Source organism: Sylvia atricapilla, chromosome 2 (genome assembly GCF_009819655.1).
Source record: "Sylvia atricapilla isolate bSylAtr1 chromosome 2, bSylAtr1.pri, whole genome shotgun sequence".
Classification (NCBI taxonomy): domain Eukaryota; kingdom Metazoa; phylum Chordata; class Aves; order Passeriformes; family Sylviidae; genus Sylvia; species Sylvia atricapilla.
The window spans coordinates 1,645,581-1,664,095 of record NC_089141.1 but is presented as its reverse complement, the minus strand read 5'-3'; the positions used below and the strand labels follow the sequence as shown (position 1 = coordinate 1,664,095).

General features: G+C 43.3%; 1 protein-coding gene and 1 long non-coding RNA gene across 3 annotated transcripts; one reads left to right on the top strand and one right to left on the bottom strand.

Moving 5' to 3' along the window:
* Positions 1-5,770: 5,770 nt before the first annotated feature.
* Positions 5,771-18,467, bottom strand: THAP12 (THAP domain containing 12). Of its 2 annotated transcripts, none has more exons than XM_066340648.1 (5): positions 18,254-18,467; positions 11,487-11,607; positions 9,871-9,978; positions 8,894-8,930; positions 5,771-8,631 (listed from the first exon to the last, which is right to left on the bottom strand). In XM_066340648.1, the coding sequence occupies exons 2-5, from the start codon at positions 11,499-11,501 to the stop codon at positions 6,686-6,688; spliced, it is 2,106 nt and encodes a 701-aa protein (XP_066196745.1). In that variant the 5' UTR covers positions 11,502-11,607; positions 18,254-18,467; the 3' UTR covers positions 5,771-6,685. The 2 variants fall into 2 exon arrangements, with proteins under 2 accessions (XP_066196745.1, XP_066196744.1); XM_066340647.1 differs by lacking the exon at positions 18,254-18,467 and adding an exon at positions 13,919-14,233.
* On the top strand, positions 13,822-16,682 carry LOC136375250 (uncharacterized). Its single transcript, XR_010746048.1, has 2 exons — positions 13,822-13,953; positions 16,174-16,682. It is a non-coding gene; the product is annotated as an uncharacterized lncRNA (long non-coding RNA).
* Positions 18,468-18,515: the final 48 nt, after the last annotated feature.

The following is an 18,515-nucleotide window of genomic DNA, read 5'->3' as shown; positions in this document are numbered from 1 at the left end:
AGAGGAAGGGGATCCTTGCAAAGGGTGCACTTGCTAACACGAGAGCACAATATTCTTGATTGTGCTTTCTTCTCCCACGGCACCTCACTGACCCCCTGGAAGGCAGAACAGAACATAAGAGGGGTTAGGTGATGCAGCTAAACCACGGATAAAGCAGCTGCTCCTTAACATGTGGTTGTAGTTACGCAGCTGGGGAGTGGACACATATTTTGGGAAGATACCTAGCTGCGATCTGACATCCAGGGTAACTGCGCCACCTCATGGTTCCCAAAGTGGGAGTTCACAGTTCACAGTGTTCACTGAGAAGCATCACAGCCGCCTCTGAGGAAAGCTGTAAGCAGCTTTATTCACTGTAGTGAAATCACCTCCTTTAGTAAGGCCAGGTGGGGATGTGCTCCGTGGCTTACTGCCTCATTTTGACAATGCTTAAAATAATCTCCAAAGGAGCCATTATTCTTCTTAAACAAAATAAGAGCTGGAGATGACCTTGGGCACAGTTGTCTCTGGCCTGTTCTGAGATTGTTCCTTGGAGCACACACAAAGCCAGCTTCTGTGGCTCCTGCTGATTCCCAGCAGATGGGAGCTCACAGCCCAGCAGATCCCACCCTGGAGAAGGGCAGTCCCAGATTATCAGGTTCTATTTCCTTTTCCTTTGATCCACTTGAAATAATCTCGCTGGTTTGGCACTCCAGGCAGCCCTTCTTTTAGCCTTCTCTTCTCACTCTTCACACATGAAGCTGATTGTTAGCTGTGTATCATAAAAGCTGTCAGTTGGACATTCAGACCTGGAATTTCCCCGTTTCTCCTCTGTAAGAGATGTGGTGGGAGTAGTTTTCACCTGCCAGTTGGACATTCAGACCTGGAATTTCCCCGTTTCTCCTCTGTAAGAGATGTGGTGGGAGTAGTTTTCACCTGCTTATGTCCAGCACAAGGTCATCACCTCGTGGTCTCCCACAGTAAAATGGAGAGCAGGGTATCACCAAGGGTTAAGCAAATCCACCCCAAGACATCTACCCAGCAAAGTCCTGGGACCCTCTTCTGGGAATGCCTCACTTGTCCCTCCTGCTGTCTCCTCTTTAACCGTGTTCAGCCACACAGATTGCATTTCTGTGGATGATTTCCCTTTGTCTCAGTTATCCAGCACCAGCCCTTGTCAATAACGATTGCAGTTAATTTATGTCCATATATCACTGACTCTTGGCATGGGTAGTTCCTGGCATCATAAAACATGCACAGTGCAAGGAAATGGAAATCTGATGTATCCTAAATCTAGATGCAGCTATTATTTTTCGAATTTCCCCTCCCTGCCCTCTACATCAATATTTGTTCATGAAAGGTGGCTTTGGGAGAAGATGCAATTTGCAGTAATGGGCTCAGAGTCATTGTGATCGTTGTCCTGCCTCATCTTCCTTATTCCCTTTGCTTGTCATAGAATCCCAGAATCCCAGAATGGTTTGGATTGGAAGGAACCTTAACACTCATCCATTTCCACTCCCTGCCACAGGCAGGGACACAACTTCCACTACATCGGGTTGCTCCAAGCCACATCCAACTATCTTAAGGTGATTTTATGATACTCTATTTCCTAATCATCTGCTCTATGCCCAGAAATGGCTGCTGTAGGTTTAAGATTAAGAACCCCTGGACTCCTGCAGGGGTTTTATTCCAAGCCTCTCTCCAGAGCTGGGCTTTCCCTGGGTTGGTTTTTGCTGGCTTCCAGCAAGTTTTCTTTTTCTCCCCTCCCCTAGCCTGGAGGCTGTACCGGGAATCCTCTTGCCAGCTTTATTATTATTATTATTATTATTATTATTATTAACTGTTCTCAGCTTGATTTTTGGTTCAGGAAGCCAAAAACCCAAATGGCTTTGGATGGGAGCTGCTCCAAACTTGAGACTTCAGAGAAGCTGAAGCAGCTTGGAGAAAGGACACCAAAACCTGCCAGCTTTGCCTGCTGTGAGGAGGATACCAGAGGACCAACAGGTTTCCCATCAGCTTTGCTCTGGGCTGATGCCTGAACTCCTTTTCCTCTCCCTTCCTGGGTACAGAAGAGGCCAACCAGCATTTTGCTTTTTGGGCAATGCAATCAGCCTGTGTCTATCCCATGTCTGTCCTCCCCAAGCATTTCTGATTTTTTTTTTTTTTTTTTTTTTTTTTTTTTTTTTTTTTTTTTTTTTTTTTTGTTCTTGGGGGCAGGGGATGTGTGAGAGGTAAGTTTCTGGCTGTTCAGTGTCTAGCATTTATTCAGTCATTTTCCGTGCCTTGCAGACACCCCCTTTTTGTGGTTAATGAATGGGTCTTTTCACTTTCACCCACTGGTATTAATTTCCATCATTGGCAAAAGGGATTACTGGAGTCCTTCTCTTCGGAGGAAACACTCATTTCAGAGTGGTTTTCTCCTAAATTTGTCTCCAAACCAAGACACCAACCTGGCCTTGAACACTTCCATGGATGGGACAGCCACAGCTTCTCTGGGAAACTTATGCCAGGGCCTCACCACCATTGCAGTCTATCCCACCTAACCCTGCCCTCTGGCAGTGGGAAGCCATTCCCCCAAAGCCCCTCTCCAGCTCTCTTGCAGCCCCTTTAGGCACTGCCAGGGACTCTGAGGTGTCCCTGGAGCCTTCTCCAGGCTGAACAGCCCCAGCTCTCCCAGCCTGTCTCCAGAGCAGAGGGGATCCAGCCCTCAGAGCATCTTCATCCTTTCCTCTGCGCTTGTTCCTGCAGCTCCCATCTGTCTAATGTTGTGAGTCTCTCTTTTTCTCCTGGCACTCACTGGGTTTCAATGAGCACTGCTGTTCAAGGGGAGCTGAATGCTGGCCTGTGATGAGCTGCCTGGGGGGACAGCTGCTCTTACAGAAACGAAATTCAGCTTTGGGAAAGGGATTTTACCTGCTTTGTTTGGAAATGCTATCCCAGGAGTCACCAGGTAAGTTCTTCAGATCAAGTCAATTTATCAAGAGTGGGTTACTCGCAGTTTGGAAATCTCATCTCTGGTTTGACCCAAATATGATAGAGAAAATGTGAACAGAACACTTAGGAAGCATAAATGCAGCTGTCCCTGTGTACAAACCCTTCACAAGGCAAAGGAGGAACTGGTTGGCAAAACAACTGACAGACCACCAAAGGAACCTATTTCAGGATATTTGAGAAGGCATTTGTAAACTTTACTTGAAATCTTTGCCTTTATCGTCCACAATGGATATAATCTTCCACTTCAAATCCAGTGGTTCCTCCTGGAATGAAGAACTAGGGACAGTTGTAAAGCAGAGAGAAGTGACTGATGCTTTGAGCAAAGTCATGAGATGCAAGGTGTCCTTGGAAAGCTGGGAACATCAGCCTAAAGTAATTGAAAGTGATTCAGTAAAAACTGTTCTGCTTTTTCTTCACTTCCCCTGCCAGCTTTAGGATTAAGGTCCTAAACACACTGAATATTCATGAAGCAAGGGAACTGAACAAACACATTAAAACTGTGACTTCTGGGACTTTCCTCACTGGGAGCAGGTAAAGAGAGGAGACACCCACACATCCTCCTGTTCTCAGGTCTGTTATTTGGGATGCCACATCAGGCTTGGGGACCAGCCCAAGTCCTGGATCCCATTTTCTATTCTACAGAATAGCCTAATTCTATTTCCCTCAGGCTGAGTGTGCTGTCGTGTTTGTTCAGAAGATATGTTGACCATTTTTGTCAGGTCCTAGAATTTATATCATACAGTGGCTTGTCAAAACTCCACCTATCCTGTACAGCACTTCCTTTCAGATAATTGCTACTGAGATACAGAGCTAAATAATGGAAAGGAGAGAAGAATCTCACCATTGTCTTGAGGGAAGTCTGTTAAAACAAGAACTCTGATATTTTCTTCCATGCTCCTCCCTTGATAGGCTTCTGAGCATCCCTGGAATTTCCTTGCATTTGGACACTGTCCTGAACTGTCATGGGAAACACAGTGAGATTGGGAAGGTGCCATTTGGTGTTGAAAGACTCTCAGTTTTGTCAAGAACAAATGGAAACACAGAGTGGTGAGGTGCTCTTAGTCTACAGCACTCCTGCATGTGAGATCCAAGGAGAACAAACACCTTGGAAATGAGCAAAGAGACCACCAGGGAGATGGGCTGTGGAAGATAATCAAAATATCAAAGTAGAAAACAAGTGCTCCAAAAGAGGACCAGTGATGGATGACAGCAAGAGTCTCATTGCTGGGATCCTTCCTGACTTTCCCTTAGCACCTCCTCTGGGCAGCCACATCCAGGGATTCTTCAGGGATGCCCCTGGTCCTCCTCTCCTCTGTCTCCAGGAAGCTTGAGGGAGTATGGGGAAAGACAAGGAAATCATTTGAGGGCCAGAGGAATTGTTCTTTGTTTAGTTCCTGAAGCAAAGGCGGCTGCAGTGTGCTGGGATTACAGTTCTGAAAGCAGACAAGAACAAATCCTGCAACTGGGAGCCAGAGAATGTCCAGGTAGAAACCCACCATTGCAGGCAGAGCAGAAGAAACTCCATCCATCCTGGCTGTTTTGGGGACTAGGGATTCAAAACAACTCCTAAAGGCAAAATCCCACAGGGCAGGAACATATAAGGTAGAAAATGTCACTGAAGATAAATTTCATTTGGTGTCACACAGATCAAAATGTTGAACAGTGTGGTCATGGTCCAGAGGCACAACTATCTATTAACATCAGGTCTATCATCCTCCAAATTATATATATATTTTTTTTCTTTGAAAGAACTCTATGAAAGGAATATGTAAATTCCAGGTGGCAACCAGAGTTTCTAATGGAATCATGTGAAAGTTTTAAGTTTTGAAGTGATGATGAAAACCTTTCAGACACCACGTATTAACTTTAAACAGTGACTAAAAGTTATTTTTGAAAGAACATTTCTTTGAGTCTCAAGAAGACAAGTATTTTTTGCTTTGTGTGTGTGTGAGTGTTGTGGAAATGATGACTATTGAGTGACATCTAGTGGATGTGAAGATGCTGAGCAGAAGCTTTTCAGAGGTACAAACCCCTCTGAAATACTGAAGTGCTCACAAAGGGACCATAAAATTAAAATGCTGTGAATTGTAGCAAGATGTAGGTAACAAGCCAGAGAGATTCCAGCTCTTCAAGGAAAGGTCACGAGCACCATGTTGCTGTATTTAGCAGAGGAACTCACAGAACATAAAATGGGAAACTGCACCAGGAACTGTAGTGACAGAACAAGGGAGAATGAATGGCTTTTAACTAAAATAGGGGAAATTTACTTTAGATATGCAGAGGAAGTCCTTGGCTGTGAGGCTGGTGAGGCCCTGGCACAGGCTGCCCAAAGAAGCTGTGGCTGCCCCATCCCTGGAAGTGTTCAATTCCAGGCTGCACAATGCTTAGAGCAACTTTGGTCTAGTGGAATGTGTCCCTGCCCATGGTAGGGAGTGGAACTGTAGGAGCTTCAAGGTTCCTTCTAACCCAAACCATCTGATTTTTGATGTTTGATTCGATAAAAAAGTTATAAAATTGTCATGCATCAGGATAGCTGCAAAACTTTACTTTTGAACCATTTCAAATTTAATCTCTTTCTGCCTGCTTGTCAGAATTTCCATCAGTAAAAGCACTGTAGTTAGTGCTAGCTCAGAATACTTTAAAACCCTGCAAAACACACAGAGCAGCAGTTTCCTCTGTCTTCAGCAAATGCTGCTCACTAGAATGGCAAAAACAAAGAAGAAAAAATCGTTAAAATAAAAGGCACCTTTACAGAACACATTCCCAAAGGCACAGCTTTAGTAAGAAATCCAATGCTATGTAAAAAGCAATTAATATTTTATTTTAAATCTCCATAAACTGTACAAAAAAGTTTCATTCTTGCCAAAAATAACAGCAATATTTTCAATCTTACTTCTAGACAAACAACGAACTCTTATTTTAATCTTTCCAGAGTGAGTTTACAAATAAACATACTATAAGATGCAAGGGTTTGTGTCAGAGTCTGGGCAGGGCAAACAGATTGAAAGGTTTGTGAAATAAATTTTAAGTCTTTAGTGTCCTTTAGGAATTTAAATACTCCTACCATGCCTGTTAAGCCTAAAGAAAACAAGTTTTGCATCCGACACAAAGGAATGTAAACAGTCAGCAAGAGATTAAAGAGGTTGACTCTTCCAACAAAACCATTAAAGTACCCCTATATCACTGACATTCACTTTACACTGAGACCTGTCCACAGCACTGGGATCGTGCAATAGCTGAATCCACTCTCCAAAATGCCACTTAAAAACACATCAAAGACTTTCTTAAAAGTTTGGGTTTGAAACCAAAAACCCTAAGTAACAGAACTGAAATAGATTATATTCCTTTTAATAGTTTGAGTTTCTTTCGTATCCTAAATTATCAGTGAATATGTAACAGCCCCATCAGGTCTACAATCATAATGTCCTTTTTCCACAATGCAATAAAGTAAATGAGCACCCAGTTAAGCCAATCAGATGTAGAAAGCACCTCTGTCAAGAGCATGGGCTTGTGTCAGGCTTGATTTTGCTTGCCAAACACATTTAGGATGGACTAACAACACATAATTTATTGATCACAGCCTGTTCAGTCCAAGGCCTACCATGGAAACACAGTTGCAGTGATTCTTTAAGATTTCAAGGGGGTTTTTTTCTCCCCAGCTTTGACACTTAATTAAGAACAAGCTTTTTCAACAGATTGGTAAGAGCTTCCGAAGTTAGGCATCATCTGTCACTTCAGAATTGTTAGAACGAATACAGTCTTGAAATTCCACTTTATCTGGACAGAGTTTAATGTAAGTGTCCACCATCAAATCTAAGTCATGTTTTATGTCAAAGTTGATGTTCAGCAAAGCAAGGTTGCTTGACCTTTGCCCTGTCAAGGTGTTTTTCAGGTACGCCTTTAAGCGCTTTCGTCCTATTCCGTATTTTTCATTCTCCACCTTCATCACTGGAAGCAAGCACAAGACTTTAAGCAATGCATAAACATTAGGGAAAAACTTTATGTCAGGCAAGTGAAGCGCTTCATAAATAGTAGCTGGAAGTTCAATGTCTTTTCCTCTGTGTTTCCACTTGATTCTCCAACAATGAAGCTCAGCAGAAAGCGTGTCTGGATTGGGCAAGTCATTTTTGAACATGTCAGCATGATGCTCCTCAGACGTATTGAATTTCAGCTGTCCCATGACTGAGGGCACTAAGGATAAACATTTAAGAGCTTTTAAATGTTGTTCTGAGAAAATATCTTTTAATTCTTGAATAATATGCTCCACTGTTGGGACACTTAGGATTTCTTTGTAGTAATTTTCTGACGTCATGTCAGGGTCAAAGTTCCCCTGTTGCGCCCTGCGAAATTTTCCTGGAAGTTTAATTTGTACGTCCAGTTTCGTAGCCAAATTTGTGGCTTCCTCAAACCAAAACTCATGGTAAACTTCAATGTTCTCCATCACTTCATTCAGAGAGTGCAATACTGCTGTTAAGCTGCCAGCTGCAAAGAACACATCTGACGTTTGTCCCTGGAGATTTTTTCCAAACGCTCTCGTAAAAGACAGAACATTTTTCATAATTACAATAGTGACGATGAAATCAAAATCCGTTAATGCACTTGAAAGCACAAATGCTCGACCAACGATGAAGTTGTTCCACCTGACAGACAAGTCACTGCTCACAGCATCCAAGCACAGTACCAGTGCTTGCAGGAGGTCCACTAAAACCTCAAAAGTATCATGCCTGCCTGTCCACTGAGAACGGCAGATCTTCTTCAACTCATTACCCTTCTCATCATTGTCCTGAAAAAGAGCAGAAATTGTATTGTCCAGTTCTACCAGTAATTGTGGAGACTGATGAAAAAGACAGCAAACTTCTTCAATTGTTCCTAATGCGATGGAAACGCCAACAACAGGAACAGATTTTGCCAGCCAAACATTTAAGGCACACGAGGAACACAGCGTATAGACAGCTTGTGGATACTTTTCCAAGAGTCTTGTAGCCACAACTTTCATTTTAGAAGCAAATCCACTGGAGACGATGTAGGCTTGACCTCGACAGTACTCCATGTTGAGACCCCACTTTTCAGTAATAGTTGCATGGAACTTAACAGCTAAAATTTCAGGATCAGCCTCATATGGTAAAAACCCTACGAATTCTTCTCTTAGATTGTGAGAATCATCAACGAACCTCACCAGCACTGGCAAATGTTCCTCTCCTGCTATGTCTACTACTTCATCAGTGACAATTGAAAAGAAGTGTGAGTCTCTTACTTCCCTCAGTGTCTCCTCTCTAACACAATTTTCACAGATCTCAAGCATTTGCTTCTGCTGAGTTTTTGAACAATACTCAAGGTTGACTGCAGTCATCTCAAATCGTTTCCTCAGAACTTCATCGCCACCATTTATTCTATATTCCAGTAGAGCCTGAAAGTTGTCTGAAGTAAAAATACCTTCTGGAAGTTCATCAACATTATGGCCATCCAAGGGAATATTTTGTTTACCCATCAGGATCAAAATTTCAAATAATGATTTAAGGTAATCTTTGTTTTCTCTTTCTTCCAGTGTTAAAGGGGGAGCTTTTTCCTCCTGCTCTTCTCCTCCTTCCTCTGAGACAGTATTTTGTTCATTGTTTTCATTCAATTCTTGGGTTGCCTGTTTCCGTTCAAAATCTTCATCAACTACAAAATAAAAAATACTGTAAGTGTCAAAAATAAAACGTAACACATACTTGTCCATTACTTTTAAGTTATCAGAGTCCAGAGAAGAATGTTTCCAGTTTAAAAGTGAATGAGTATTTTGGAAACAATTTAGACTGGCTAGCTGAATCGAGAAGGAACTCAATTAGCCTCCTGCTAGATATAAACTAATAGTTATGAGTCCTGCATTACCTTGTCAGCCTTAGCAAATAAAGTTATTATTGCAATTATTTTGACCACTTACTCTTTTGCTGCTTCAATGTTCTTATTTCATCTTCACTCTTAAAAAAACAAACAAGAAGAACTTACATTCACGACAATGTCTACCACGTGACCTTAAAATATTAACACATCATGAGCAGATACAAATACTGTAGATGAGACCAGTTAATATTTGCCAAAAAGTGCTAGAAATTCTAAGACTTGAAGTAGTTTATTACTTGAAGCAGTTTATTACTGCCATGACATGTCTCTACTAACTACAAGAGAAGAGTTGTATTAGGAGGTCCTTCAATATGTATAATTTTTACTAAATAGATTCCATTAAATAGATTCTATTGCAATTTGATAATGTACTACCACTAGACAGTGGACTCCATTTTCAGTCCACAAATGCAACCAAACTCATAAAGAAGTATTTAGAATGTAATTTTTCAAGTGTAAACAGAGTTTAGAAGTGGAATGCCTCTTAATTGTCAGTATAATTACAGCCACAGAGACACTTTCTCCCTCAATGACACACAAGACACAATCCCACAAAAAATTTTCTCAATCTTCATCTTATCCATGGATTATTTTCTCAGAACAATAAGCTAAACCAAGCAGGTCTGGACTGATTAAGATTTCAGAAGTTAAATGGGTGAACCAAAGACCACAATCAATATGCAGCAAGGATTTGGGGATATCATGCTTCAGTTGTGTTCAGTTGGCACTGTAGTAACAAGGAAAAGAAAACTATCCATTTGATTTGGATGAAAGAATCAGATCTGGATCAACACATTTAATTTTCCAGATTATTTCTTAAAGACTTCCTTAGTAGATAAAATTTTTATCATGCATCTAACCTATAATCAACAAAAAAAGCTATAGGAATAGGCAGCAAAGAAAATACAAAATGCTAAATATTTTTATTTGACATTTATGTATAATAATTTCACATTAACTTACTCACCTGTTTTTCTTTTTAATAATAAACAAAAAAATCTAACATTTAAAACTTACCAGCTCTTTTATCCTTTTCCTATGCCTGCTGTGGGGATTGTTCAGGTGACTTGTAAGATCAAATATCGTTGGCACAGCGTTATCCCGTAAAACTGTTCTGTATGGGCTCTGTAAGAAAACAGACATGTAGACCAGGGAAAATGTGAGAAATTTCAACCACTGGACCCTTTTTTTCTCTCCTTCTTTTCTTGTTCATGTTTTTATTCTAAAGTACTTTTGACCTTTTGATGTTGCCAAAGAGAAAGCTAAGCTATGCAATTGACATTTCAGGGATATCAAAAGAACACTGAAAATAAGAAGATAGATACTATCTATCCAACTCCAATCCAAACTGCAAATCCATTTTTTTGGTCTCTATCTTCATAGCAAAATTCATGGATGCAATAATTTTAATTTACTGCAATATTATAGTTTTTTTAAGAATAAATATTCTGGCTAAAAAGACACCTATGCATCAGCAAGGAAACACTTTGTTGCTTATTTCACAATTCGAGAAAAATTTCATTGTGAAAATGTTCAATTGCTTCTTTTTGTAGAAGTATGAAGTCCACCAAGCACTACAGTGAAAGATCATACTGAGGGAAAATTTATCTGTGAATATAAAAAAAAAAGAAGAGAAGATTTCTAGATGATCATGTAAGTGCTCCCAAGTAAAAAATATTTTAAGTAAAATTTTATATTTGGATGCACTGTAAACCTGTGTTGCCTATACTGGCTAATTTCCACTAAGTACAAAATTGTAACTGATGGCATTTGTCATTAGACTGAAATACATTTCAAACAAATGCAGTGTCACAGTTCCATTTCAGAGTCATCATTACCTCCAATTTTCATTTGTTTCTGGGATGATGGCTAATTAGAGACCTCATCATGGGTAATACCATCAGGACTTCAAAGTTTGACCTGTATTTTAATTATCCTTCAGAGTTAAAAGATTGGTTTTGCTCATGTACCAGAGTGAAATTCAGCCTGGAAATTAAAACTTGATGCAAAGTCCCAAGTCCACCCTTTCCTACTCTTCTGCAAGCTGTTAAAATCAAATTGTTGACAAAAAGAATTGAAAGCTATTACTTCATTAACAGAAAACAATGCCTTGATTAGAGCTGGATGAAAAACTGACAGGAAATAAAAGCCTGACAGATATAAAGAGTATTTAAATCTTGTGGCCATAACAGAGTGTGATTTAACCAAATCACACCCATGTCAACACTTCAGGAACAGGATATTAATAAGTTTAAATAATTAGATATATGCAAACGTGCACTAAATAAACTTACATAATACTGTAAGTATTATCTCTAGTGAATCAAAACAAGCAGGAGTAAAGCACTGCAGTGAGGGCCAGCTTTCAACAAATACATTAAATTGGCAGGAGCACCACTTCTTCTATCTCCTCTGACTGTTCATTTTCATTATCATTTTCATTATCATTTTCAAAGACTGGGAGCCTGTGTGCAGCCCAAGACAATGCAGTGATCCCAATTAAGCCTAAGAAATTAATTTTCCTAGGGACCAGTTACCCAGGAGCTGAAAGGTTACAAGGCAGAATCCTGGTAAAAAAAAATGTCAGTCACGTTTTGCAAGATGCAGAAAACAAATGTTTGGTTTTTACTTACACTTCTGCAGATCATAGAAGTCTCGAAATGTTTAGCACACAATCTGTAATGTTTGTTGAGTTGATCAGGAGTTTTGTCTTCTAAATCCGCCCTTCGACAGTTCTCTACCCACCTCTGACATCTGCACGTAAGGAGAAGAATTAGATCATTTTAGGATAAAGCAATATCCCTTACAATTTCAAACCACACTCAAAATTGGAGTGTAAGTGATCTTGGTGGGAGGCTCAGGAAAGTTCTTTACAACTTCCTTTGGAACATCCCATCAAATCTTTGTAAAAACTACTTTTTCTGCTGTTGCTCACCATGCAACATCAGCCCAACAAATGCAGGAGTCTTTTCTCTTAATTTATACATTCTTGCCTTTGTCAAACACACACACACACACAGAGAGTGCAGATTGTAGCACAATTGCTCATAAAACCTTGCTATTTAATGCTAAAGAATTTGCTCTTAAAAAGAAAAATAAAAAGACAAAGAGATGTGCATGTAGTCTAAAGTTATAATGTTTTCTAGGCAGCTTTTGCACTGTTCCAGTTTGGTGCTCTGAGGATCCTACAGGGGCACCAAAACCAAACTGCCCTGGGTTTTTGTGAAGCAAAGCCCTCGAGGTTCTTAGTACAGTTTTTTGTTATTAATGCTGTAGTTGTTGCTTTTTGTTTGCTTTGTTATACATACTGGTAAAGAACTGCTATTTCTATTCCCAAATCTTTTGCCTAAAAGCTTTTAACTGCCAATTTATAATTGGAAAAAAAGGGGGGAATGGTTTACATCCTCCATTCCAAGGGAAACTCCAGCTTTCCCTGGCAGATACCTGTCTTCCCAAACCCAGACACCTGGAGAAAAGGAGGCTCAGGGGGGCCCTTTTCACTCTCCACAACTGCCTAAACAAGAAGGTGCAGCCAAATTAACACTGAAGCTCAGACAGCACCAAATTTCTTCAATTCCACACAACCTGCAGATATTCCTTTGTGTGAGATCCTGAGGGTCTCAAAGGAGAAGGCAGAAAGAAACAACAGTAGCAACAAATCATAAAAAATGAAAGAATAAGAGTAGGCAAGCAACCACTTTGATTTCAGTTCTTATTAAAGCATGAGCATATGGAATATGGATTTTACTGCAATTGATTTCAGTTCTTATTAAAGCAAGAGCATATGGAATATGGATTTTACTGCAATACCTTGCATGTACTATGCCTCAAGAAGAGGTCTGGATGGCCAAGCTTTACAGCAAGGCATTGCATTCACCCAGAACTTCACAACATCCAAAATCACAACTTTAGAGAGCACCTACTACCTATATAAGCTTTTTGTAGCTTCATTTGAAATCGCTTGGAGGGTCTGTTTCCTTAGAAAATACTACATATGCATAATTCCCACGGGGTTTGGACTTTTCCAAAAATCAGGTCAAGCAGCTTCAAGGAGGGAAGCAAGCAAGGAAATACCATGTATAAATCATAAAAAAATTCAGCCTTAACTCTCTAGTCTTAGAAAAGAAGTAACTGGTGTTGCTCTATGCCTGTGCACCTTTCAGTATTGCGAGCATCACGTTAAATCATAAAAAATTTCAGTCTTAACTCTCTAGTCTTAGAAAAGAAGTAACTGGTATTGCTCTATGCCTGTGCACCTTTCAGTATTGCGAGCATCATGTTAAAGCCAAGTGATTTTAAGAGTGTTACCTCGATTGAAGGGTGAACATCCACACGGATGTGTTTAAGTACACGACTTATTTTTCGTGGCATTTCCCACTCTCTTCCATACTCTCCCACTAACACACTTTTTGCTGTAGCAGTACACCCACTGGGAATTCCTCCCATCACTTCTGCTGCTGCTCATGACGCTTTGCCACCATCCCATCCATCCATCACAGGAGTGTCCCATCCGCCACGCACACACCTCATCGCCTAACACACAAAAGCAGGACTGACAGACCTCCACTGCTTGAGCCAGTGCTGGGCCTCCCACAGCGCACGGCTCCAGCCGCCGCACACCTCTCACAGCCGTACATTCCAACACAACGCCACACTCTCACACACACAGAGCCCTCAGTCCCCTCACAGCCCCGTTCCCCGCCGAGCCCCGGAGCCGCGGCCGCTCCCGGGCGCAGGCGCAGCCGCCGGCCCGCCTCCCGCCGCCACAGCCCGGAGCGTCCCGCCCCGCCGCCACAGCCACCGCCACCGCCACAGCCATAGCCACCGCCACAGACACAGACACAGCCACAGCCACAGCCACCGCCACAGCCACAGGGACAGCCACGGCCAGGGCCACAGCCACGGCCACGGCGGCCTTCGGCAGGCGCTCCCGGGTGAGGCGGCGGGCGGGAAGGAGGCAGCCGCTTTCCCCGGCGCGGTGTCTCCTCATGCAGGCAGCGCTGTGGGCCTGAGGGCCAGAGCCGGGCGCCCCTCCCCGGGCCCGCCCCTCCCGAGGTGGTCTCACCTGGCCGGATCCCGGGGGAAGCGGAAGAAGGCCAGGTCGGACTGGGTGCTCTTGCGGGTGCAGTTAGGCGCCGCGCAGAAGTTCGGCATGGTTCTCCCGGCCGGCGCCGCTGCCCCTTTAAATCCGCGGGCCGCCGGGAGGGGGGCGGGGGGAGGGTGTGTGTGTGTGTGTGTGTGGGGTGGAAGAGGAGGAGGCGGTGGCGGCGGCCGGAGGGGAGGCAGGGCGGGAAGCGGCTCCACAGTGCTGTGAGCGGCCGGGAGGATTCAGCGCCGCGTTCCGCCGGGCCGGGGCCGCCTCCTTCCCACACTGCACCGCGCGCGGCCGCCGCGGGCACGGCGCTGCGCGTGCGCCTGGGGCAGCGGGCACGGCGGGGGCGCGCATGCGCGGGAGTCTCAATTCCACCGTGTGCGTGTTGTGCTGTGTGTGTTCCCCCGTGTGTGTGTGTGTGTTATCCCTCTGTGCATTCCGCCGTGTGCGTGTTGTGCTGCGTGTGTGTTATCCCGTGTGTGTGTGTGTGTTATCCCTCTGTGCATTCCACCGTGTGCGTGTTGTGCTCTGTGTGTGTGTTATCCCTCTGTGCATTCCGCCGTGTGCGTGTTGTGCTCTGTGTGTTGTGCTGTGTGTGTTGTGCTCTGTGTGTGTGTTATCCCGTGTGTGTGTGTGTGTTATCCCTCTGTGCATTCCACCGTGTGCGTGTTGTGCTGTGTGTGTTCCCCCGTGTGTGTGTGTGTGTTATCCCTCTGTGCATTCCGCCGTGTGTCTCTTGTGCTCTGTGTGTTGTGCTCTGTGTGTGTTATCCTGTGTGTCTGTTATCCGTCTGTGCATTCCACCGTGTGTGTGCTGTGCTCTGTGTGTGCTGTGCTCTGTGTGTGCTGTGCTCTGTGTGTGCTGTGCTCTGTGTGCTGTGCTCTGTGTGCTGTGCTCTGTGTGTGCTGTGCTCTGTGTGTGCTGTGCTCTGTGTGTGCTGTGCTCTGTGTGTGCTGTGCTCTGTGTGTGCTGTGCTCTGTGTGTGCTGTGCTCTGTGTGTGCTGTGCTCTGTGTGTGCTGTGCTCTGTGTGTGCTGTGCTCTGTGTGTGCTGTGCTCTGTGTGTGCTGTGCTCTGTGTGTGCTGTGCTCTGTGTGTGCTGTGCTCTGTGTGTGCTGTGCTCTGTGTGTGCTGTGCTCTGTGTGTGCTGTGCTCTGTGTGTGCTGTGCTCTGTGTGTGCTGTGCTCTGTGTGTGCTGTGCTCTGTGTGTGCTGTGCTCTGTGTGCTGTGCTCTGTGTGCTGTGCTCTGTGTGCTGTGCTCTGTGTGTGCTGTGCTCTGTGTGTGCTGTGCTCTGTGTGTGCTGTGCTCTGTGTGTGCTGTGCTCTGTGTGTGCTGTGCTCTGTGTGTGCTGTGCTCTGTGTGTGCTGTGCTCTGTGTGTGCTGTGCTCTGTGTGTTGTGCTCTGTGTGTGTGTTATCCCGTGTGTGTGTGTGCGTTGTGCTCTGTGTGTGTGTTATCCCATGTGTGCGTTGTGCTCTGTGTGTGTGTTATCCCGTGTGTGTGTTGTGCTCTGTGTATGTTACCCCGTGTGCGTGTTTTACCGTGTGTGTGTCACTATGTGCATTTATGTTACACCGTGCATTTATGTAGCGCCGTGTGTGTGTCAGCACGTGTGTGTGTTGCGCTCTGCATGTGAGGCCATGTGTGACACCGAGTGTGCATGCACGTGTTACGGCCTGAGTGTGTGACACCGTGTGACACCACATGGTGTTTTGGTCACTCCAGAACCGGGTAGGAGGGAGTTCATAACATTTTTTGTAGAGACAAACGCTTTCCCCTCCTACTCAGCTCTTTCTTCTCCAGTCCAACTCATTCACGTCATCGTCACATTCCTGCTCTTTCCTGCCACGGTATCCCTTTTTCTCCATTCATGTATTTGCAGCCCTACATAGTTTTCTCATGTAACCCCAGTCTCCAAGCACAGTTCCCCCATTAACTCCATTACTGGTTTCTCCCCTCTCTTTGCTCACAGGGGCTGGTCACCAGCCGCAGGTCTCCAGCTGGCCAGCCTCAGTGTTACAGTTCTGATCATTTGTAGCTAAGTTTCCCTTTGTTTGCCTCACTGAGGAAACTTAGAGAGGGGTGAATGGAGCACGGCAGGGCTGGTGTGCCTTCACCTGCTTCCCATCTGTGTATATGCTACACCACATCTGCTTTAAAACCAGGCATGGGGTGGACATCGAGGTCATAACATTGTTCTCTTGTCTTACTTTCTTTTGTTTGGCTCTAGGAGGGTGCTGTTGCTCTTCAGCCTGATGGATGATCCCACACAGAATCACTGGATCAATTAGGTAGGAAAAGACCTCTGATATGATCAATTATAACCTTGTCAACTGGACCAGAGCACATCCAGGCTTTCCTTAAACATCTCCAGGGACAGTGACTCTACCCCCTTCCAATATCTAATCACCTCTTCTGTGATTATATACTGTATTAGTGGTGAACATATAATCTGTATTCTTATAAATTATTCTTAAAGGAATTTTTGTGTGTTTGTGTTGCTTTTTCCCCCATGTCTTCAAAGGTTAGCTGTATCTTAAATGCAGGATTTTCTTTCACGTAATAGTGAATATAAAAGAACTTTATCTGTGGGCTTCTGGAAATGGACTGTATGTCTCTTTTCCAAGGTGAAAGTTGGTATACCTTAATTTTCTGAGAGTACTGTTAGTGTGACAGTGTACTCCTGCAGGTTTCCTGCTATGAAAAATTCATTTTTCAAGAGAATATTTAAAGTCTGAAGTGCTTCCATGATTCTTTCTACTACTGCATTTCTCTTCCAGGCCTTACACAGCCCTGCTGTTGGGATAACCTGAGTATAAGACCTAAAGGGACATCATTAGTCCCACAGAGCTGGTTTTGTAGATTTGTATCCAGAAGTATCCCCCATAACTCAGAGAACCCCAAGATACTTGTGTCCAGTTCACAAATCACTGTTGTAGATTTGTATCCAGAAGTATCCCCCATAACTCAGAGAACCCCAAGATACTTGTGTCCAGTTCACAAATCACTGTTGTAGATTTGTATCCAGAAGTATCCCCCATAACTCAGAGAACCCCAAGATACTTGTGTCCAGCTCACAGAATCAATCTCTTGGTGGGAAGAGACCTTCAGGATGGAGTCCAGCCCACGCTCTGTTGAGCAGACACTTCTCTCACCAGCTGAGTTCTGCCTGTTGTATCTGTGGGCAGGTGGAGCCCACCAGCCACTCTGGGTGGTGATAAGGACTCAAATGGCTCAGTGGAGCAATAACTTCAATACTTTACCTTATTCCATAGCTTCCTGTCCTGAGCGAGCAAGTTCTTTGCCAATACAGCAAGCCATAGAGGATGGAGGTTTCCATCTGCCTCCCAAGATTGCAGCGGGTACCACGTTTAATTCCTTCTTTGATATGTCACAAAGAATGACACAAGTGAGTTTTTTCATTAGCTGAGGTTATGCAGTTGAGTTTTTTGCCTCAGTGTAGCAAACTGTTTAAATAGATGCTCAACTCGATACACAGTGGCATTTTGATGCCTGTTTAATACTTGCTGAATTAAGATACTTTCATCTCAGGAGCTGTTAAGATTCCTAAAACAAAAGCATTTGTTGAATAGAATACATATTACTTACAGTGGCAGGAAAATATCTATTCATTGCCAACACTTCAGTGAAAATAGTTGAAATATCTTCGAGAATTCAAATACAAATAGTCCTGGGTGACAATCTACCTGACAAGGCTGTGTATAAAAACCTCCTCTGCAAGCTGCCAGCATCTGGACATTGTTGAGGCTTCTCCTTTTCTTTTAGTCTGGAGGAAAAATGTGATGGGAAGGTGTTTGAGGAAGAAGAGAGATTTTTAACAGTGGTCTGAGGGCAGAAGAATGATATTAAAATAGAGGTGCTTATGTCAGGAAAATGTATTGAGTCACTGAATAACCTATTAGGAGAAGTGGAAACTCCATTGGTTAAGCCACTTGGAAACAAAAAAGGCCAAGAAATAATTTAACTTCTGTTAGACTCTAGGTCATATTTTTCCATGAACTATTTTCCATATTCCAGGGACTGTTTTGCATGGCCCCTCCTTGGGTCTGCCTTTTTAGAGCTGTGTGTTTCTTGGCTGTGTCTTCATCATCACCTCCAATTTGGGCCTTGGTCCGTGCTTTCTTCAGATGGGAGATGCTGATAGTTGGTGTATCAATAGCAGAGTCTTCTTTCCATGTTCACTGGGTGTTATCCCAGCCAAACAGACAGTTTAAGCAATTACTATATCACTACTATCACTGTGCCTAATTTTCTTTACTAACAGCAGAAATAAAAACTTATATCCTTACCACAAACTTATCAATCATATAGCACACACCAACTTTAAAATAGGCATTTATAACACCCTGAAGTGGGTGTGATTTCTCAGCGATTTCCATGCAGCCAGTCTTGTGGATCAGATTCTTTTATACTTTCTCGCTGCATCGCGCAGCCGCAAATGGATGTGTTGCTTTTCGCCTGCACCCCAGAGACATTTTATTTTCTTTCCTAATTTGATCCGAGGATTTTTCAGATAAAAATTTTACTGCTTTTCACGGAAATCTTTAGGCA